The 22,894-nt window shown below is 44.9% G+C and overlaps 1 protein-coding gene across 6 annotated transcripts in view; it reads right to left on the reverse strand.

Annotated features, from left to right (window-relative positions):
* The window catches only part of Slc26a5 (solute carrier family 26 member 5), a 59,330-nt gene that overhangs the window by 9,377 nt on the left and 27,059 nt on the right, over positions 1-22,894 (reverse strand). For 2 of the 6 annotated variants that reach the window (XR_002377904.1, XM_021161870.1), the window contains exons 3-11: positions 22,061-22,171; positions 19,160-19,326; positions 18,501-18,665; positions 15,490-15,642; positions 12,750-12,832; positions 4,722-4,869; positions 3,220-3,333; positions 2,224-2,301; positions 1,031-1,137 (exon numbers count right to left, since the gene is read on the reverse strand). Coding sequence is in view for 4 of the 6 variants with exons in the window: in XM_021161870.1 (XP_021017529.1) it covers positions 1,031-1,137; positions 2,224-2,301; positions 3,220-3,333; positions 4,722-4,869; positions 12,750-12,832; positions 15,490-15,642; positions 18,501-18,665; positions 19,160-19,326; positions 22,061-22,171 (1,126 nt within the window). In the remaining 2 variants the exon portion in view is untranslated. Of the gene's footprint in view, positions 1-1,030; positions 1,138-1,499; positions 1,596-2,223; positions 2,302-3,219; positions 3,334-4,721; positions 4,870-12,749; positions 12,833-15,489; positions 15,643-18,500; positions 18,666-19,159; positions 19,327-22,060; positions 22,172-22,894 lie in introns of all 6 variants that reach the window. The other 4 variants (XM_021161868.1, XM_021161872.1, XM_021161871.1 and 1 more) reach the window with 4 other exon arrangements.

Raw genomic sequence — 22,894 nt, forward strand, 5'->3', positions numbered from 1 at the left:
AAAAAAAAAAAAAAAAAAAAAAAAAAAAAAGAAACCCTAACTAAGCCAACGTGGAAGCCAATGTGCTAGTAATGGACTCCTGGAAGTGTGCCCTAGTTACTGAATAAGAAGCAACTGAGAATAGACAGGCATTCTGAGCGATGGCTTCCCAAATGCCAACCTGCAAAATCCCAGGGAAATCACAAAGAACAGGACTTAAATCTCAAGTTTAATTATTTATAGGAGGAAGGTAGAGAAGTATATCATTAAAAACAAAATAAAACCCAAAGAACAACCCTTGCCCACCCAATGATAAGAAATCGAAACCCTTACTAAGTAAAGAAAATAAGCAGCTTGCATCTGAAATTCTGTCCTGTCATTTGTCAAAGGACATGGATCTTTGCTGGTTTGTTTTAGAGTGCAGGGTTGAGTTGGGACCTTGCATCCAGTAATCTTATGCTGTTTCACTGAGCTACACCTCAGCTCCCTAGGTTATCTTTAAAGCATATTGCTATCAGAGTTCCAAGACAGAGAATCCCTCTGCATTCTAATAAGACCCTGCATCATAGGCTTTCTTAGAGGGAAAATGGATGGCAGGGAGCTGCAGAGAGATGGCTCAGTGGTTCAGCGCTCTTGCTCCTCTTCCAGAGGACCCGGGTTCAATTCCAAGCATTCAGTTCCAAGCGCGAGGTATAGGGGGAGATTCCGAATCTAATGTCCTGTTCCCCAATTAGTTCTTGATTTGTCAGTAAACGGGGGGGGGGCGGGGGGGCAATCGTTGGGTAGGAGGTACAGGTGGCACGTCCTGATTCCAGGAGGAAAAAGGCAGCTGCAGAGAAGGAGAGGAGTCTTTCTGCCATGCTTTGGAGGAAGAAGAACGCAACAATCAATCCCCATTTTTAGGTGTTGGGACTTGAGTTCAGGGCATGAGTCCTATCACGAGGCTCTTCTAGCCCTGATCGAGCACTATTTGGCTCCTTTCCCACTGAGTCTATGCTTAAGGCCACACTGTAACTTCAGCTGCAACCATTTCAGCAGGGCGGGCACTCACCTCTGTGTTCTGTAAATCACCGTGAGCAGAGCAATGATCACGGCGGTAATCAGTCCGTAGTCCAAGCCCAGGAACAGGGAGGACACAAAGGTGGTCAGCCAGATGGTCTAAAGGAAAGTGGAGAGGCCTCTGGAGAACGCGTTAATAATTCCCTACGAAGTACACGCCCACACATGCACACACACACACACACACACGCACACACACACAGGTACATAGATGCACATACACAGTCATACACACACACATACACACACACACATGCACACATACACACACACAGGTACACAGATGCACATACACACTTCTCCTAAGTAACACACCCATGCGCACATACATGCACACCTCTCCTCCCCAAGCCTTGCCTGAGTAACACAACAATTGACCACATTAATATCCATCTCACAGTTTCATTCTCACCACTGGCAGCTGCCACAGCGACCTGTAACCAACAGCCACTTTTACTTACCAGCTCTATTTTGCTGGTTCTCCAGAAAAAGGGCAGGTCTGAGAACTGCATGAACATTCCTTTCAGGTTGACAATCACAATGGCGGAAAGGACAGCCTGCAACACAGCCCATCCATCCGTGCCTTGAAGTCATGCTCACAGGGCCCCTTTTGCTGGCTTCTCACCGTCTTCCTTCTGCCTTTCCCACACCTTTGCCCCACTTACTCCTCAAGGGGCTCTCAGGGGACCTTTGAAGGCATGGATGGGACTCCTAGCATTTGGTTATTTAAAATTGGCCTTGAACCAGCAGGTACAAGTTCTAACAGGAAATCTGCATGGCAGCTAAGAGCCCCAGAATTGACTTTGTGACTACAGGCATTATTTTTCCATCTATGGTTCTTCTCCTTAGGCCTTTATTTCTTTTTCTGATTTCTTTTAGATTAAATACAACCAGCAAACAAATGTCTTGTAACATTTAACAAAAATGGAAGGCCACAGAGGTCAAACAAAGATCTTGGGACCAGCCAGCGCAAACAACACTTCGCTGATAAGGAAACTGTGTAGGAGCTCAGGACACACAGCTGTCAATAGGCTATGGAGCAGGATTTAGTCCTAGCCATGGCTGTTTCCCATGGTAACCCTGCTAACGATACATTAGATAGAAGAAATCACCCTTCAAGATGGCCACAGAACATAAACAAGCGGAGTAGCGTGGTCCTCCTCCCATCAAGCCCACAGTACACACCTGGGGTAACGACTCAAAGAGGAATCCGGTGGCTAATATGACCAACAGAATCATCAACGAGGCCAAACAACCTGCAAGCTGGTGCGAGAAGATACAGGGGAGGGGCTTTTAGACTAGAACACAGCACGCACAGGCTGACCTTATTTTTTCCACATTCTTTGTGGGAAAATCAAGAACATATCAGTTTAAAGAACATTCTTAGCCAGGTGTGGTGGCGCACGCCTTTAATCCCAGCACTCGGGAGGCAGAGGCAAGCAGATTTCTGAGTTCGAGGCCAGCCTGGTCTACAAAGTGAGTTCCAGGACAGCCAGTGCTACACAGAGAAACCCTGTCTCGAAAAACCAAAACAAAAAAACAAAAAACAAAAAAAAACCATTCCTTTCCAAACATTGATCTGAACTGCTTAAACGTCCTGGTTAAATGTTCATGTCAGAGGTGGAAAAAAGACCCTGGGTGCCAATCTAAGCCCAGGAATAGAAGGCTCAGACCAGCATGCACTGCCCAATATTGTGTCCATCTATCACATGCAGGTCATGATTTCAGCTTTTAAAAATTAATATTAAAGGTCTTGGTTGCATAGCCACATTTCAGGCACTCAGGAGCTGCACGTTGCTAATGGCTGCCTTGTTGGATGGTGCAAAGGACAACCATTTCTATCATTGTGTGACTGTTCCATTGGATGGAGCTAGCCTCAGGGACACAGTCAGTTTTAGGCTTGAAGAAAAGGCCCATTTCTGGACATGTAACGTTAACTGTAGCCAGTCGAATCTCATATATCTTCCAATTTAACTGGAGAATGTCCTCTTTTCTATAGATTCAGGGTTTTTTTTTGTGATTTGCTTCAACCAATCATGCCTTTCTCTGATTCGCTACCCAGCTCATGGATGGGAGTATGGATTTCAGGCAGAGTACCTTTGGATTCAGAATAGAATCAAGAGACTGTCAATCCCCACCACTGTCAGATCCATGGTTGTTGGAGGACTGTTATGTACGCACCTGTGTCTTCCCTCCAGTTCCTTCCTGAACAAGGCTTCGAGACAAGGAGCAGGAAATCGAGAAGGTTTGGAAGAGAGATCCAATGGAGTTGCATATCCCCAGGGCAATGAGCTCCTTTCCATGTCGGAACAAAGCAGAGACGACGGACAATAGGTCAGTCCCTCTTAGGAAAGAGCGCAGGTGTGCTCTGGATATACACTGTCCCTCCCCCCCACTTTTCAACGCTACATTTCTTTATTATGAGTTAATGTTTGGAATTCAAGCATACTGTATAACGGGAGAAAAGCTGTTTGAATTTTCATTGTGTCAGAGACAAATGCTGTGATTCCTACCTGTTCCCAGTTTCCCAAACCCACTTTCTGTATAAACACCACTAAAAAAAAATTGCATATAACTGAAAAATACTTTTCAAGAGAAAGTTCTGGATGTGCGGTGACTGGTATCTTTTAGATGTCTGGTCTGTTGCTCATGAAGACGTGAATCTCAGTGCCTTCTTAGGATCTGTGAGTCCTGCTTTAGTGGTACTTTGGGATTTCTAGCTTGATTTTATATAAATGTGGAACATCTGGTTCCTTTAGACATATATGGGCACAGGGTCCATGCCCTCTAATCCCAGCACTCTGGAGGCTGAGGCAGGATTGCCACAAGTTTGAGGCCAACCTGAGTTACATAGTTACATGGTGGGTGAGACACATTAATCTTAAAAAAAAAAATCAGTATTCCATGCTGTCAAAAATTATCTTCCAGCCAGGTGTGGTGGTGCAGGCCTTTAATCCCAGCACTTGGGAGGCAGAGACAGGCAGATCTCTGTGAGTTTCAGGACAACCTAATCTACATAGTGAGTTTCAGGACAGTCAGAGCCACATAGTAAAACTCTGTCTCAAACAAACATATAGAAGTGTTTGCTTGACCTTTCTTAGAAATAAAGGATTCTCATCCTATGCTAAGCCTTTGCTATTTAGTACTATGAAAAGAATCTGCCACAAAAATGAAAAAAAAATGTATGAGCTAAAATAGACAATGCAAGATTAGAGATCATTGAATCTGGATTAAATACCTACTTACAGCTATGTTATAAAAGATTAGCGATCATGGAGTCTGGATTAAATACCCACTTACAGCTATGTTAGAAAAGAAGGCAGCAAAGAGAATACAAACTCTCAGAACACCGAAGCAGGAGGATCCTTGTGAGTGTGAGGCCAGCCTGGCCTCATAATGAATTCCACCAGGTCATTCACTATAATGTGAGACCTTGTGTGCAAGGGAGAGAGGGCAAGAGGGAGGGAAGGAGGGAGGGGAGAAGAGAGGGAGGGAGAGAGAGAGAGAGAGAGAGAGAGAGAGAATAGAAGAGAGGAATACATTGCAGTGCCAAATAAATAAATGCTTCAAATATATCCGTCATCAGAGCAAAGGCTTTCCTACGAAGCTAGCCCTTTACTGTGTGAAGCGGAGCTTGGTGCCGCACACCACTAAAGCGTCCATGGGAACGGGATGATTCTTACCTGATTGCCGTCAACCTGGTAGCCATGCTTATTTGCCAAGGTTTTGGCCATGGAGATTGTCACTGAAAATCCAACGATGGCGATGGCAATGGCGTCCACATACACCAGGTGGAACAGGCTGGTGTCTGGGTTGGCTGGAGGAAGTAGCCTGAAAAGCCAAGATGACTTTAGCTCAAGTGCTGTGACCACTAGGGGGTAAGCAAGCACACAGAGTGGAGCAGAACAGGGAGAGTGCCTTCTTTGCACATGAGATGACCCTGTTGCTTCTTATGTGGCAACAAGAAGGGCCCTCCTGCTGTCCAAGTTCTTCCTGGTTCAGGCTGCAGAGCAGCTTTCTGTGGGATGAGTTATCTCTATAGACTGGGTGCATATAGCACCAGAATTATATGTAGCAGAATAACCTCCTGTCTGATGACAAGTGAAAGTAAGATTCTCAACTAGGAATCGAGCAGATGCAGAACCACCTGAAGCAGGCTGGGGGTGGAGAGTGTTTTGGACAGTCTTCCTCTGCTCTCTCTGTCATTCATTGTCCCTTCAGCTGAGCTCTAACACAGAAAAGATATCCTTTCTCCCCCTGAGGTCTCGCATGGAAACTGGAGGATGATCCCAAAGTGTGGCGTCTGAAATGGTGCAAAGCAGAGCCCAGCATTTTTCAATATTGTAGTCTGGAACACCTATGCTAAAGTGCTATGGGAGGTAGTTCTTACAGTGTTATAAGTAACAGGGGGGATTCTCAGATGCATCTTGCTTAGTTCAAGGTGTTGGGTTAAATAACTGTAGCACTCACGTAACTGCTATATAAGCCAATTATCACATTCCTGTGTGGGAGGCCCTCTGAGCTGGATTATTTAGCTTATTTAACTATTTCTCATAATCTGTGAATGAGACATCGCCAGACCCAGACTTCACCGATGAGGACGTGATGCACAAGGTTAAACAACTGTGGAAGCCCAATCAGTTCTTTCATGAAGAATACAAAGACACAAATAACTTGCCTTTTTACACCAATGTTTTCACAGTGTCATAGTACAAGTTCAAACCCTGACGTAAGGAAAGGAGAAAAGGGAAGAGAAATAGCCCTCTTAAGCCTGGGTTGTTTCACAAAAACCCTCTCTCTTCTGCCTCTCAATGGGCCTAAATTCATAGGTGCCACCAATATCTCAAATTACAGTTTTGTTTTGTTTTGTTTTGTTTTTAAAGGCATAGTTTCAGCTGTGAAGCAATTTTCCCAAAGACAGAAGAGAAAGCTGAGGTGGGGGATCTGACTACAAAGAGGGACATCCTGGCAGCTGGTTTAGGCCTGAACTATAGGACATCAGAACAGGAATGAGTTCAAGAAAGTGACCCTGGTGTCATCACCAGTCACTTGCCACTCTCTGGGGTCTACAGGGTCTGTTTATTTATGAGTGCAGATGCTAAGCACGAATAAGTAAGTTAGCCTCAGGCCCAGCCACCAGCCATTCCTCTCACGATTGCAGGTGTGACTACTTCTCCATTTAGGTGTGGCTTGCTACTGAGTCTTCACTGGCCTCCAGATGTGTTGTTCTGGTTTGTATACACAATGTCTCCCACAGACCCATGTTCTGAATACTCAGGTGCCACCTGTGCACTAGTTTGAAAGCTGTGGTGCCTTTAGGAGTGAGGCCTGGTGGCGTAGGGTTCATTGCTGTGAAGAGACAGCATGACCAAGGCAACCCTTGCACAGGACAACATTTAATTGGGGCTGGCTTATAGGTTCAGAGATTTAGTACTTGAGTGTTCTATATCTGGAACCATAGGCAGCCAAAGAAGACTGGGATTCACACTGGATGTAGCTTGAGCATATGAGACCTCAAAGCCTGTCCCCACAGTGACACACTTCCTCCAACAAGACCACACCCACCCCAACAAGGCCAACCTCCTAATAGTGCCACTCCTTATGGGCCAAGCATTCATACACATGAGTATATAGGGACCATTTCTATTCAAACCACCATGCCTGGCCAGCAGAGGCAGGTCAGTAGGGATAGGCCTTTGAAAGCTACCCCTGGTTCTGGCCTCAGCTTCTCTGCTTCTTGGTCCATTGTGAGAATTCACTGTCTCACGCTCTTGCTGCTGTAGATGGGGCTGCTCTGCCTGTCCCTATGTAATGGAAGTGAGGGGGACACAACAGTTCTCTCCTTCCTTATGTTGTTTCTGCCAGGTAATCTGATCACAGTTACAAAGGATGCAAGGCATGATGGCTCAAGTGTTTGATCCCAGCACTGGCCAACCAAAGGCAGGCAGATCTCTTTGAGATCAAGGGCAGCCTGGTCTACAAAGTGAACCCAGGACAGCCAGGGTTTGTTACACAGAGAGACCCTGTCTTGAAAAACCAAAAACCAAAAGCCAAACCAACCCACCAACCAACCCACTAGCTAACCAACAAAACAACCAAACAACAAAGTATGGAAGGTCTGTCACCATGACAGACCTGACCCTGTGCTACATGGGTCCTTAGAACTGACTTTGGGGAAGAATACAGAAGAGTTTGAAGCTTGGGCTTGATAAGTCCTAGAAGGCTGATGAGAGCTTCCTGGTTGGTTCTGCTGGGAGTTTGCAAGTCCAAGATCTGGATATAAATGCGAGCTTGTGAAGTTTCAGATGGGAAGAAGGTCTCTAAAGAGAATTGGGCTACAGGTAGTTTGTGTTACGTTTGGCCAAGAATCTGGATATTTGGATCCACGACCTACAACTATGAATGAGGCTGAAATCGAAGGCTAGTTGATATGATGGAGGAAGCCTCAAGACAGTGGAACACTTCAGCTGAGGCATAGTTATTCCTTTCTGCTTTTAGCCAGTTAAGGAGAATTTAAACACACAAGCAGATTGGCCAGGGAAGGACAGAGAGTGCATTTAGAGCCCCTACAGATAAAGCAGGTGCAAATGGTGTGGTTACAGATGGTAAAGAGAATTTTACCATTAAAGAGAAGCCAGGGACCATTCAATGGGGCAAAAGGAAAACCAGACCCCTCGCCCTGAAGGCCCCAGGGCATTAAAATGCAAATTTATTTGAAACTTCCATTTCAAAAGAGAGAAAGATGAAGGGGTACCTTGCTGAAAAGGGGGCTGCCTAGGACAATGTTTTACCAAGTCGGGCGGGCACCCCCAGCTATTTCTTAAGGCCAGCCGGCTGCACGACTTGGTGTTACGTACATGGTGATGGGTTTGCAGACAAGCAGAATGCGGTCATTTCAGGTTGTTGCAGCTTCTACCAGAGTTCTAGACGGAAAACTTGAGACGTCAAGTAATTAATATGTAGCCAGGTCAGTTTCCTTGCGGGAGGCCTCTAAGCTGATCGTGCAAGAAACTGTGATGGCTTGACTTTGCAAAATCCCCCATAGCTCGAGTTTTTGAACCCTCAGCCCGCAGCTTTTGGTGTTTCTTTGAAGGTCATGTGCCTTTAGGACATAGGGCCTGGAAAGCGGAAGCGGGTCAGCAAGGGAAGGACCTTGAAGGTCATCTGCACCCCTGGTTCTCTCCTGTGTTGTATGTGGCTCAGCTTGTTGCCAGCTGTGGAGTCAATGGGTGCTCCTGCTGCTCCTCCACCCCACCTTACCTTCTCTGAAACTCTGAAAATCAACGTGATCCTGTGCTGATTTCTCTCGGTTTCTTTCCTTTTCTATTTTTTCTGTTAGGTGTTTTGGTCATAGTGACCCAAATATAGCTAAAACACACTTTACCTACAGAATAGAGGAAGTGGCGCCCCTTGAGGCCTTATAAGGCCTGGGGGAGGGGGAGGGAGGCTTTGCTTTCCTCTCCGAGGAATGATGTAATAAGATTTGGCTGTTCAGCTGGAGATGCCATGAGGAAAGATGGCAGCCAGCTAGCTGTTTGAACTGGCTCCTGACTCGCTGTGTAGCCTAGGCTAGTCCCACACTTGCTCTCCTTTCACCACAGCCTCTCCAGTGTTGGTGGACACCTGCCTGGGTCTTCATAAGTTTCAAGAGGATATGTTTTCTGGGTACCCAAGCTTCAGAAGGTAAAATTGCTATTCTTTTTAAAGCTTAGCTCTCCCCATGGAAGGAGTTCCTGGGCCATGGGGAGGACAGGCGTCAGGAGGAGCCATGGACAGGACATCAACCTATCAGTGTCTGTTTGTTTGTTTCTTTAAAGGAGAAATTTAACGGTAAGGCTTTCTCATTTAATTAAATTATTTGCAACTAGTAACTGAATAGGGTTATCTGCTGGATCCAATCAAAGACAACTGTTTATCACAGAACTCACTGTTAGAGAGTCCATATGAGGTAATGGAAAGAACCCCCGGCACCAGAGGAGCCGGCTCTGGGGCTAGGCTGAGACTCAGCAGTGAGCCACTGAGGCATCTCACCTAGGACTCTCAAATATCAGCTTCCCTGGAAGCCCTCCCGAAAGCAGAGCCCGCCTCCTCCCCCACCCCCACCCCCTGCAACCGGCTTCTCAGCTTCTCACTGCTTCTCTCACTGCTTGCCTTTGCTGGCTGACTGTTCTGTCCACAGAGCTCTCAGCAAGCAAGGACAACTTTTTGTTTGTGTGGTTGTAACTGCCATGTCCCTGGCACATGATAGGTATTAAGTAAACAGTTGCCAAATAAATGAGGATAAATGAACTGTCACAAAAAACCGGGGGCAGTGGCATATATTGTCAATAGGCTTACTATGAGCCTCAGATGGGATGGTGGATATAAGAGTATTTTTACAAGTTCGCAGTCTAAATCGAAAATGAAGTTATTCCCTTATGCTTTTACCCTGCATCATTATACATTAAAAAAAAAAACACTCATGAAACTGACTCTGTTTTGATGTTTTCAATTGGAAGCTCTGCCTGAAGTCCTGGCTCAGTGGAGGTCAGTCTGTGTGCGATGGATGCTTTGCCTTTCTGCCTCCCTGGAGACTTCTAGTCAGACACAGCCTGATGGAACATGACAGCTTCCTTCAGTGCCCAACATCTGGGCACATGTCTGGCTTTGTCTGCTTTGGAGAAGAGAAGGGAAGAGAAGAGAAGAGAAGAGAAGAGAAGAGAAGAGAAGAGAAGAGAAGAGAAGAGAAGAGAAGAAGAGAAGAAGGAAGGGGAGGAGGAGGAGGAAGAGGAGAAGAAGAAGGAGGAGGAGGAGGAGGGGGAGAAGGGAGAATGAAGAAGGAAGAAGAAGAAGGAGGAGGAGGAAGAGGAGGAGGAAGAGGAGGAGGAGGAAGAAGGAGGAGGAGGAGGGGAGGAGGGGGAGGAGGAGGAGAAGGGGGAGAAGGGGAGAAGGGGGAGAAGAGGAGGAGGGAGGAGGGAGAAGAAGAAGAAGAAGAAGAAGAAGAAGAAGAAGAAGAAGAAGAAGAAGAAGAAGAAGATTAGTACACATATAGAAAGACAGAGAAATAGCTACAGGTGTAGAGAGAGATGGCCAGAGAGGATTGGCCAGGCTCAGGGAGAGCCAGGTGGAGGTAGAGAGTCCCTCTTTTCTTTTAAATGTAAAAGGAATAATTCATTTTAAAAATGTGGAATTAGATAGTGTAGAGGAAGCAAAGAAGAAACCAGCATATAAACTACAATTGGAAACCCACTGGGGTGAGCCCTGGACCGTCTAGCTAGCCTGCCTTAGATGCCTGCTGTGCATGTTACCCCAGCCCTCCCTGTGTTACACTCTGCAGTCTCACAGCTACCACAGGGACAAGTGTGGGCTACCACACTCACACGGCAGATGGGGAGCATACGATTTTGAGAGGAGAAGCCATCTGCCCGAGGATACACAGCTAAAAGGCTCAGGCTAGAACTCAGGTCTTTTTGCTCCAAATCCCTGGGTCAGTCAAGGAGTGATTTTAAAAAATGGTTTAAAGACAAGAAAAATCTTACTCCCTGCTGTTGGTAGGATTGAAAGATTGGGCAGCTGCTCTAAATAGCAATATGGAGGACCTTAAAAACAACTTAAAATACCCTTCAGTGTCAGATACTTTTTCTGAGGCTAAGATATTCTAATAAAAAACAACTTAAGCAAGGGTTTATTTTGCTTGTAGCTCAGGTATAGTCCACTTCGATGGAGAATTAAAAACAGCGGGAAATTGAGGTAACTAGTCCCATTGAATATGCAGGCAGGAGGCAAAGTGATGTGTGCAGTCCACCTTTTCCTTTGTTTACAGTCCAGGATTGAAGCAAAGGGAATGGTGCCTCCCATAGTGGTCAGGTTTTCCCACCTCAATCTAATCAAGAAAATCCCGATGCCCAAAGACCCATCTTTCAGGTGATTCTAGATTCCATCCTGTTGATTATTGAGATTAGTCATCACATTGGGTAATCCCAAGAGAACTAGTGAAAGATTGATCTGCATATCTGTGCCCAGGGTACAGCTATTCACACAGCTAAGCAGTGGATACAAATGATTATCCATTGATGGGTGAATGCAGAAACACGGTATAGGAGATACACACAGTGGAATATCATTCAAACCTTTGAAAGGGAAAGAACAGAAGTGGCCACTACCTGTCACCAGGCAGGACTTCCATTAGTGGAGGGGGATACCAACCTACCAACAAAATTTTTTCTGCCTATAAGATGTGCAGGGATAAAGATGGAACAGTGATTGAGGGAATGGCCAACCAATGACTGGCCCAAGTTGAGATCCACCCCAAGGGAGAGAGCCAACCCTTGACACTATTAATGGTACTTTGCTGTTTACAGACAGGAGCCTAGCATAACTGTCATTTGAGAGGCTTCATCCAGCAGTGAGTGGAAACAAATGCAGAGTCCCACAGCCAAACAGAAGGCAGAGCTCAGGGAGTCTTGTGGAAGAATCAGGGAAAGGATTGAGGGAGCCAGAGGAGTCAAGAAAACCAGAGGAGTCAACTAGCATAGGCCCATGGGGCTCACAGAGACTGAACCACCAACCACCAGCATGCAGGGCTGGACCTAGGCTCTCTACGCATTTGTAACAGGTGTGCAGCTTACTCTTCATGTGGGTGCCCTATCAAGTGGATCAGGAGCTGTCTTTGACTGTTGCCTGCCACTGGATCCCTTTCCCATAACTGGACTGCCTGACTGGGAAAGGAGAGGATGTGCCTAGTCCTGCTGCAACCTGATGTGTCAGGGCAGGTTGGTTCTCAGAGGAGAAGGGGAGGGGATAGTTGGAGAAAGGGCTTGTAAGGTTGGGACTGGGTGGAGATGAGAGGTGTGTGATCAGGGTATAAAGTGAATAAAATACATTAATGAAAAAGAAGAGAAAAAGGAAGAACATGTCGTCCTATGTCCTGTTATGGATAAGCCTTGAAGGCATAGGCCCCAAAGATGAATACTGACAAAAAAGATATTGAGAACAGTCAAATTTATGGAATAAAAAACTGATTTGCTGTTGCCAGGGGTGAGAGACAGAGAACAAAGGTCTGGGTGTCTGGGTGTATCGAGCTCAGACCTGCAAGGTGAACATGCACAGAGATCTGTTTTACAGTGTGAACAGTACTGGACTGTGTATTAGCAGGAGGTTAGTGGGGCTGGAGCGATGGCTCAGGGGTTGAGAGTGGTTGATGCTCCTGCAGAGCTTAGGAGTTTGGTTCCCAGCACCTACATCAAGTGTCTCACAATCTCCCGCAACACTAGCTCCGGGGAATCCAAAGCCCCCTCCTAGCCTCCATAGATACCTGAATATGCATACATGAACACACGCACACACACATAAAAATAAAATCTTTTAAAGATGGTTAGAAATAAAATCTTTAATTTTTTTCTGCTATGCTATCCCACTCCCACTAGACAGGGTCTTACTATGTAGTCCTGGCTGTCCTGGAACCTTCTATGTAGACCAGGATGACCCTGACCTCACAGAGATCTACCTGCTCCTGCTTCCTGCTGGGATTAAAGGTCTGTGCTATGTGTTCCAGCTACTACAAGTTTTAACTAACACACACACACACACACACACACACACACACACACACACGCACGCGCGCGCGCGCACTGCAGCCTATAAAATCTCCAGCTGTCTGATATATGTAGAAAAGATGATTTTTCACGCAACGTTAGAGATATTCACTCACTCTTCTTCAGCTGTTTTCTTACCCCAGAGGAAGTGTTCCAACGACATCCACACTGTAGGACTCATGTAGGTTAAATCCTGCAGAAATGCCAGTCCCCATCACCACCTACAACAGACACAAAACCAAACACACCTTAGAGCCAACGCTCACTCATGACAAGAGCTCAAACCACCTGTCAAACAGGAAATCTATTCTCACTTCTCAGTGTTAAGAGGGGGTCTTAGCTGCCAGCTACCATCTCTCAGTGACTTTACCCCACAAACGGCCCTACAGCTCAAGGCCAGACTCAGTTTCTTTCATTTGTACTCTGTTCCCAGTTGAGGCATTAAGGTAGCTAACGGCAGCCAGAGGAGGCCATCACTAGGGTTGACCTTGAGTTTGGGGCAGGAATGTCACCCATACAACATGTGAGGTGAGGTTGGTAAGGTCACCTGTCACCATGAAACCCACATTTGCTTTAGAATCCTTCTGCTGCTGTCCCTGCCTCCAGGATAGCAGTGTGGGCAGAAGCCTCCCAGAGTGGCACACACAGCATGTCACTTAGAGTGGTGTTCCCAAGGCCGGACCGCACTATCAGAACTTAGATTTATGTGAATTACAAAGCACAACCTTCAAGCAGGTGAACATGGCAGAAGATGTGATAGCTACTTGCTTTATCCTCAGTAACTATAGCTTCTTTAACGTTTGAGATGGGCTATCTAGGAGAGGAGGAGGGAGGGCTCCAGGGACGGGCAGTGCCTCCAGGGGTGGCCTCTGTATAACTGCTGGTAAGGTCAGCTTGTTGTCTATCAGAGGGACCAGTATCTTTGGCTCCCTCCAGTGAAATGCCTCTCTAATGGTGGGGGCAGTTATGCCTGTCAACGTGAATGGAATCTTTCGTGCATCTTAAACTGGAAGAATGCCTACAATTATTTGAACTCACAGAACAAATACAGTTCGAGGCTCACTTTTATGGTGGTGGTAACTAATTACCAAACCACCGTTTTCCTATTGACACGAAAAGATGTGTCACAGAATGTAAAACTCAAAACAAATTTAAAATAAAAAATAAACTGTATGCTTGAAAAGAACCACTTTTCAGAATGTTTTATTTTCTATTTTCCTGTGGAATGCATAGGTAAGAAGTTTATTTGCTTCAGGGGTGTGTGTGTGTGTGCATGTATACACTCAAGTACATGCCACACTGTATATGTAGAAGTCAGAGAACAATTTTGGGGAGTCACTTTTCTATCATGTGGGTCCTAGGGATAAAACTCAGATTATCAGGCCATCTCATCCACCTAGAAAGAGGTTTCAGATGCCCCATGATGGTATTATTGAAAGACGGTAATTTCAGTGAGACTTGTGGAGAATCACTCTCTGGGGAAACAAGAAGGAATCTTTAAAAGGGACCTGGGCAGTGGGCAGAACTGGCCCCCAACATAGGAAAGACCATGTGCATTGTTTATGTCCTCAGTGGGCTTTGCTGCCCTTTGCCTGGCAAAGCTGCTTCACGCCTCTTGCTGTTCTAAGGAGAAGGTGGAACTCTGTACCCGATCCCAGCCACAGAACAGGCTCTGGAATTGTTAGGTCTCCTTTGCCTTTTCACTTTCTGAGAAAGGGCCAGAACGTTGTGGTTCAGGGCAAATACATTCCTAGCACAGAAAGCCCCAATAAATTTCCATTCACAGAATAAAAGAAAAAAAAAAAAGATACTGGTGGGACTTTGCTAAGACCAAGGCAAGGAGTGCTTTGTGAGCTATAGTGGACCGTTGTTTTCGCAGTTGAAGCTTTTCTGCTTCTAAATTTGTTATCAAATATACTTTACTTTTGTTGTTCTTTTCTTTCTTTAAAAAAACCCAAGTTTTCCCTATGTAGCCCAGGCTAGCCTTGAAAACGCGATTCTCTCGAGTCAGCTTCCCAAATGCTGGGACTATAGGCATGTACAGGCTGACATCTGTTACTGTTTTGAAAAGGATCTTTGTGGGTTCTGAACTTTCAACTCAGGAATCCACTGAGCGAGCCACTGTGGGTTTTAAAGGGAAACAACTGTGCAGACTCCTAGAATAAGCAGCTAACAATTCAAGCATCAGCTCTGGCCAGTTCCTTTTGATAATGCTCTGTTGTCACAAAGCCTGGGTGCTCTGTGGCTGCTCTCTGTGAAGAGGAGTACAGGAGTAGTGCTCACTCCGGCTCCAGGGCCGCAGCTATGCAAGGCCCATGCACACATCCACGAATAAATCATTGCACTTATTTAAGGACCTACTATGGTTTATTTCAATTTATATGCTCTTTTTAAAATAAATTGGTAAATTTTCAGTTATGAATATGTTGTGAGATGTTTGGACTTGACTTATATGAGGCCATGAGGAATTTTCTCTCAGCTTGAAGTACCAGAAAACAAAGAAAATTGGGGAGATTTTGACTTTTCAAAGGGGAAGTTACCTTATTACAGTAAGTAAAAGTATTGAAATTATCATGGTTAATTAAAATAATGTGTGATGTTTAAAAAAATAAACAGATAATGAAAAAACCCCAAATTCTCCCAAATCCCACCTTTCATAGGTAACCAATGTTAAAATGTGCATTTATTTATAATCTTATACTCAGGTTTTAAAATTTTATGGCATTTTTCTTTTTACAATTTCTTTTTAGTTGTTTTACAGAACAGGGACTAGGACCCTCCAGGTCCTTGTCCCTCCATTACCCACTTCAGAATTCCCTGCAGGATCAGGTGTATGCAGTCCCAGGGCTGAACAGGCCACCACCTTGTACATACTTACAGCAAAGAACTCTAGAGGAATGGGTGCTGGCAATTTCTCTTTAAATCTCTCATTAAATTCCTTGCCACCCAACAGCAAACCAAAAACCATCAGGCCGACGCCTAGGGAACACACGTTGAGGTTTTTAACATTCTGCAACACAGCAACTGTACTCTGTAACACAGTGAACACTGGAGGTTTATATGAAACTCCTGGACTGCATGAATCAACACACGTGAGGTCCCCAGACAGGCAGCCCACAGAGACAAGGGTGACAGAGGCTAGCAGGGCTGGGTGGAGAGAATGGAGTGGGAACTTTGTGAGTGGGAAGCTTCTGTCTCCGTTGCTCAAATAGATTCCAGAATGGAGGGTGACCACAGCTGCATGGCCAAAAGAACGCACTTATCCCACTGCACTGTGTATTTAGAAATAATGTGAACAAGGAGACATGCTTTGTTATGGACTTTTAAAATATTTATTGAATCTGTGTGTATGCCTGGGTGTGTGTATTTGAACAACATGCATATGGGAGCCCACGAAGGTCAGAAATCGTCATTGGATTTCCTGGCACTGGAGTGACAGACATTTGTGAAGCACCATTTAGGTGCTAGAAATCAAACCCAGGTCTTATGGAAGGGTAGAAAACACAGAGGTATCTCTTCAGCCTAGCTTCTTGCTATGTATAGTAAAAAGGATTCCGGTGAGCCTCAACTTAAAAGTGATGTGAGTTGGGGTGCTTCGTATAAAATTCAGTGGTAGAGTATAAATTTGGCATGCTCCAGGCCCTGGGTTCCATCCTTAGCACACTAATTGAAAGATTTTAGGAGGAAGCATTTTTCCGTATATCTTCTACAGACTAGGAGGCTTTCTCTTTACCTAATCATGCAATTTTATATTCATAAATTTTTTAAAAAAAGATTTATTTATTTTATATAAGTACAAATCTCATTACGGATGTTTTTGAGCCACCGTGTGGTTGCTGAGATTTGAACTCAGGACCTTTGGAAGAGCAGTCAGTACTCTTAACTGCTGAGCCATTTCTCCAGCCCTATACTCATAATTCTTATCCAATAACATTATAGGTTTATTATTGTCTTGTTTGAGACAGGCATTCACAATGGAGTCCACGCTGACCTTGAACTCATGGTCCTCTAGAGCGTCAGTACAGGCATGCTCTACTATGCAAGGAATATGGTGTTTTTGATATGTTGATATCTGAATGTAGCTCATATAAAATCCAGAAAAAAGAAAAAAAAAAGACCCTGGGGCTGACTTGTAAGCATCACGAAAGAATCAGGGTCAACACCGCAGAATACTTCAGAGGTAGAAACACAGCAAAGCTTTAGAAATCTGACTTAGAAATTGTCATGAGAAGTTGATGGCGAAGCTACGAAGGCTTTGGAGCCAGGGAATGATGTTTAGAAAGAAGCCCAGGAGAGGAAGAGAAGAAAACCACTTAGTTATGTCTTAGGGCTATGGTCTGGATACCCCAAATATAATCATTTCATCAGACACCTAACAGAGCAGAGAGGCCTGCACCCCTGGGCTGCACAGCCCAGGGTGCACACAGGCGCACTCAGGCGCAGGCTACACATCTTCTGAGACAAGTCATTTTGAAATCTCAGAGGATGAGGTGTATTTCCACCTATCACAAGGAAGCAATAACTTACAGAATGGATATCTTCACAGTTTGATCCCAGTATTATCAATTGAACATTCAAATTTAAATGTCACCACCTCAAAATGACTGTCCCAGAACCCTAATCTAAAGGTGTCTGTCTGTTCCCCTTCTTATAATATTTACCACACTTGTAATAAACTGAACACTTGTACAGCTCATGAGTATCACAACTATTTTCCCATTGGACAGTCAGCTCCAAGGTCAAGGCCATGTCTGCTCAGCTCTGCATCGTGCCTAGAGAAGGGCTCGGCACATAAAGGCCTGCAGAGGCCAGAGTTGAGCATCTGAAAATGGCCCTTGTAGTATTCAACTGGCTAGAATTACTGTAGGGGCCATTTAGAAATGCACTGTTTCTTGGGTTCTAAACATACAGTTTTTTTTAGTAGTAGCTGTTTTGTTTTTAAGTACTCCCCCACCTATCTGTGTGTGTTCATGTTTGTGTGTGCCCATTGAAGCCACAAGAGGGCGCCGGATCTCCTGGAGCTGGAGATAGAGGTGGTTACACTGCCTGATGTGGGTGGTAGATGTTGAACCCTGGTACCCTGCAACAGTTAGCAAGTGCTCTTAAAACCTGAGACATCTTTCCAGTCCCCATTCAGGATTTGGGGAAGAATATTATTAATGATTTTCAGCTCTACTGCATTGTGTGAAAAGAATGTTGAATTTTAAGAATTTGTTATCAGCTTCATATAATCAGCTTTAATTTGATCAGTTATTTTTACCATGCACTTGCAAACCATTTTGTTTTCTCTGTAGTGTATAATCTATACATGTTTTGTTAAACCAACTACTTACATTAGTTAAACCCTTTACAGCCTTACTTAGTTTCGCCTGCTTGAATAAGCAGCCTTTAGAAGAGATGTCATTCATACTATGTCTTTCATTTGCTTGTTTTTTGAGACAGTCTCACTCTGCAGCCCTGGCTAGCCAGGAAGTCACTATGTAGAGTAGGCTTGCCTCAAACTCCCAGAAATCGGCTTGCTTCTGCTTTCCACGTGCTGAGATTAAGAGCGCAGCACCACACCCAGATTCTTATTATATCTGGAAGTTATTTATTAATATTCACTGCACACCCCCTGCCCCCAACAACATAATTTGCTCTTAAAAGCTATCTGTCTCTATACCTAATTAGATTGACTGTTGCAGCCACTGATAGGGACAAATTCCTTCTTAATCAGTTAGAATCTTGTATCCACAACATAGACATCAGGGTTTAGCCATGGTTGCCTTCCCAGAAAGCCTTAGAACAACTAAGTCTTCTCCTTTGAAGCCTTGAAAGAAAGATACATAGAAGCAGACAGGGTTGCGGGGTGGGGAGTCAGTCCCAGCCAGCGAGGAGTCTCTTACTTACATACACCACTGAAAAGATTCCACTGTACCGCTTTGTTTTGACCCCAAACAGGTATTTTAACATGGACGTGAACACGTGGACAGCAGCCGCAGTGGTAAAGCCTCGCACCAATGGCTCTGTGAGGTATATGGCCACAAATCCAAACCTACAGACACCTAGGCAAAACTAGGTTTTTAAAATATGGCAGAGAAACAAACAAATGGCACAATGAGTAAGGAAATAACAACCAACAGAAAATGTGAGCATTTCTCTCAACCATTTCCTAATCCTGTAGACTTGTGGCGGTGGCAGCTAACAGATCACTGGTTATAAAGAACACGAGTCCCTCAGGACCTTGGCCATGCTTACACCCTGCTGGGAGGGGCTCATTCCTGCACATCATGCCTCATACACATGCCATTGCCTCCAAGCCCTTAAGTATCCAAAACTACCACCCACTCCTTCAAACTTGTTTTGCTTTCAGAACACTCAAGAGAAGCTTGCTAGGCGTTCTTCGTGGTAGCTAAGGTACCCAGTGAACAGATATTTCAAGCATCTTGAGACCCCAGCTCTAGAGTTTTGCTGACTCTGCCCACACATGGTGAGACCAGCTGAGAGAATTCAATAGGCATTTCATAGATGAACAGATAAGAGTTCATCTCCTGACACCGAAGTCTCACCTGAATGATTCCTGAAAGTAAGGTAACAGACATGGCGACTTTCACTCTTAGTGCATCTCTGGCTTCCGTCCCGTTGGTTGCATTTACTCCTCCTGGGATGACAATATCATCTGGTACTAACCGGACAGCCACACCTCCAATCATCAAGCTAATCACAGCAAAAGGACCTGAAACAGAGATGCAGGCATGAACTCTACTCAGAAGCTCAAGGAATGAAGCCACTTGCTCTCATGTGGTCAACAGGAAATGATCTGTGCTCAGGGGCCTATAACTTAATTTTAACCAAAAGAATGAAGCGGCAGAGACCCTGAGTGACTTCTGAGATCTGCATGCTCACAGATAAGCACCGGAGAAAACAGGAACGTGAGGCGTGCAGGCTTGTCTTTTCAATAGAAGGGATGTGTATACCTGTTTCTTACCCAGAAGGCCAGGTGTGGATGTTGTTAACATCCTGGTAATGTGTGCTATGTAGGGCTGGGCCACACCCAAATCCCCTGAAATATCACACTTACCCAAAAGTCTTCCCTCCTAGACTTTTATCTTGCACTTTGCTTTTAAGTCAATAGTTAGGAGAGATGTCGCACGTACTGTGTAGCCTCTATGCTATCTATATGACTGAGAACTTACCAGATCCTAAGCACCTAAGCTATAGAACCCGTCTTCATGGTAGAGGTCACATGTACTTTGCAAAAGAGTTTTGATGTAGCCACACCTTAATCTTTATTGTGCACATGGGTTTGTTAATTAATATTTGTTACCAGATTGCACTGTACTTATTAAATAATGTCTAAAGTCAACTTCCTAGTGTGTTAGTCTCTAGAAATTTGACCTGGCTTTAGCCACGTTGAACTGGATTTCCTCCTGGTCCCGTGTGCATCATTTTTCTGCATTTTTCTGTAGCGTTTGCAGGGACCTCCACGGTGATGCTGCAGGTTTGGGAATGGCTCAGCTGGTAATGTGTCTGCACTGCCAGCCTGAGGACCCGAGTTAGGATCTATAGTAGCCACATAGGATCTTGCTTGTCTGGAACCCCAGTGTTGGGGGAGGGGATGGTAAAGATAAGTGGATCGGAACTCTCATTCACCAATTAGTCCAGCAGTCAGGATGCTCTGGGTTCAGTGAGGGACTTTGCCTCAAGATATGAGGTGGAGAGTAACAGCAGACTTGCAGGAGCACATGTGTGTGTGTGTGTGCGCGCGCGCACGCACACGCGCACAAACACACACACCACCTATATGAGAGAAAGAAGTGGACATTTTGCCTCATAGCTCGTGCATATCAATCACAGGACTACTCATGGGAGTCAGGTCTTCATTCTAGTGGGTCACAGGGATTGAACTCAGGCCATCAGTCATATGTAGAGATATGTATGTGTATCAGTCACATGTAGGGATGATCTCTTATGCACTGTATGGAAGCATCACCTGTCAATAAAAACACCTGTCAATAAAAGGTTGATGGCCTATTAGCAAAAGGCAGGAAGTAGAAGGTGGGAGTTCTGGTGGAGAGACGGGAACTCTGGGAGACAGTAAGAGGAGAGAGATTCCTTCCCCCCCCACCCCCACCCTCTTGGAGGAAGTTGGATGCATGAAACTTGAGGAGAGGTAAGCAGCCCTGTGGCAGACATAGAATAGCTTAAACAGGTTATATAAGTTACAAGCTATTTGGGGGAACAAGTCCAAGCTTATGGCCTAAGTATTGAACATAAATAAGCCTCGGAATCATTATTCAGGAGCTGGGGTGAGGGTGGAAAGGCCCATGGCTACAGACTGGCTCCTTTACCAGCTGGGCCATTTTACCAGCTCAAAAACTTCAAAGCTTCTACAGAACCTGGGTCACTATGTGTGAGAAAGCTCTAGCAAGGCTATGTGGACAGCCTGGGACCACCTGGGCAAGAGATGAAGGGGAGGAGAAGAAAAAGAAAGGAAGCAGTTAGGAGAGAGGAGGAGTTGCCTGGGTAAGGCCTTCTGAAATGCTGACCTCTTGGGTCTAGAAGAGATAGGAAAATGACTGTTTTTCATGAATCCTATTTATTTAAAAATTTTAAATTTATATTTTTAAAAGTGATATGCGCCAGGCATGGTGGTGCACGCCTTTAATCCCAGCACTCGGGAGGCAGAGGCAGGCGGATTTCTGAGTTCACGACCAGCCTGGTCTACAGAGTAAGTTCCAGGTCAGCCAGGGCTATACAGAGAAACCCTGTCTCGAAAAAACCAAAAAAAAAAAAAAAAAAAAAAAAAAAAAAAAAAAACCCAAACAAAAAAAAAGTGATATGCAATATAAGCTTCTAAAGTTGGGTGGGATTTGTTACCAAGCAATAGATACCTGAAACACTGCAGCAGTTTGTTTGCTGCCAATAGCCTCACAAAGCTCTGATATAGTTAAATTCACATGCATCTGTTCCTAGATGCACTGCAGAGAGAACATGTAGAACTTGGGACTTAAAGTATGATGAAGATGCATGTACACACAATGTGATCAGAAACCCTGAATATCACTATTAAATAGGAAGGAAAACCAGACACAAGCCAAGTGTATTACAAAATAAAGCATTAACCTCATTTTACAGCTTTCAACACTCACTCTTATGCAAGAAAATTGCCCATTTAATTAATCAAGATTATAAGAAAGCTATTTGTTTTAGAAACCTTGGAGACGTGGGAGGGGGAGTAAGAAGAGGAGGAGGAAGAGGGAACACATGTGCTTTTTCATTGATAGAGAATGAACCCAGTTGGAACAAGTGTTCAGTTACCAACGTACATCCTCAACAGAGTGCGGTAGCGTTTTTTGAAACAACTAATAGGTACACAGTCAGAAAAGGATCATTAAGCAGTAACAGCAAGCATATTGCAAAGTTTGGAAGAAGAGTTTTAGGCTAGGTTTTCCAGTATAAGTTTTTACCTATAGATATGTGTCTTGAGGTTCCAAAGAAACAGTACATGATAACGGGGTAAAACGATGAGTACAGGCCAAACACCGGAGGCACGGCTGCCAGCATGGCGAAGGCTAAGCCTGCAGGACCAGAGAGCAGAGACGGGTCACGGTGAGCAAACAAACCGGTGCATTCCTATTTACCCCTTGGTTTCTGATAAACAGGTGGTACCCTCCTTATTGTAACTGTATGTGTCTGGCCTGCCGTCCCTTCTGCCTCAACCCCACAAACAATCTGGTGTCTATGTAGTCCAGGCTGCAGCAATATGTTGGCTAACACTGATTGTAAACTTGACAGGATCTAGACTCACTGAAGAGAAACCTCTGGGCTAGCCTGTGAGGGATTGGTTATGTGGGTGAGATTAGTTGAGGTGGAAAAACCATTCTAAAGGTGGGTTGTACCATTCCCCGGGGTTAAGCCCTGGACTGATTTAAAAAGAAGTCAGCTAAACAGCAGCGCTCAGCTCTCTCTGCTTCCTGACTGTAGATGGAATATGACCGGCTGCCTCCCAAAGCTGCTATGCTTTCCCCACCATGACAGACTTTGCACTGGAACTGGGCCAACATGAAACCTCCTTGAGCTACTTTTGTCCAATATTTTGTCACAACAGTGAGGCAAGTAACTAAACCAGGCGGTTTGCCTTGTCATCTCCCGTTTGCATGGGTGGAGTTTTTTTGCCTTCTGTCACAGGTAAGAGTAGAAAGATGTCCCTTGACAGGTACAGTCTGGTCCTGATGGTACTACTGTCTCTAATGGCATGTTTGAGGATTCCCAAAAGACCCCTTTGGTATCAGCATCCGTCA

This window comes from Mus caroli, chromosome 5 (genome assembly GCF_900094665.2).
Source record: "Mus caroli chromosome 5, CAROLI_EIJ_v1.1, whole genome shotgun sequence".
Taxonomy (NCBI): Eukaryota; Metazoa; Chordata; class Mammalia; order Rodentia; family Muridae; genus Mus; species Mus caroli.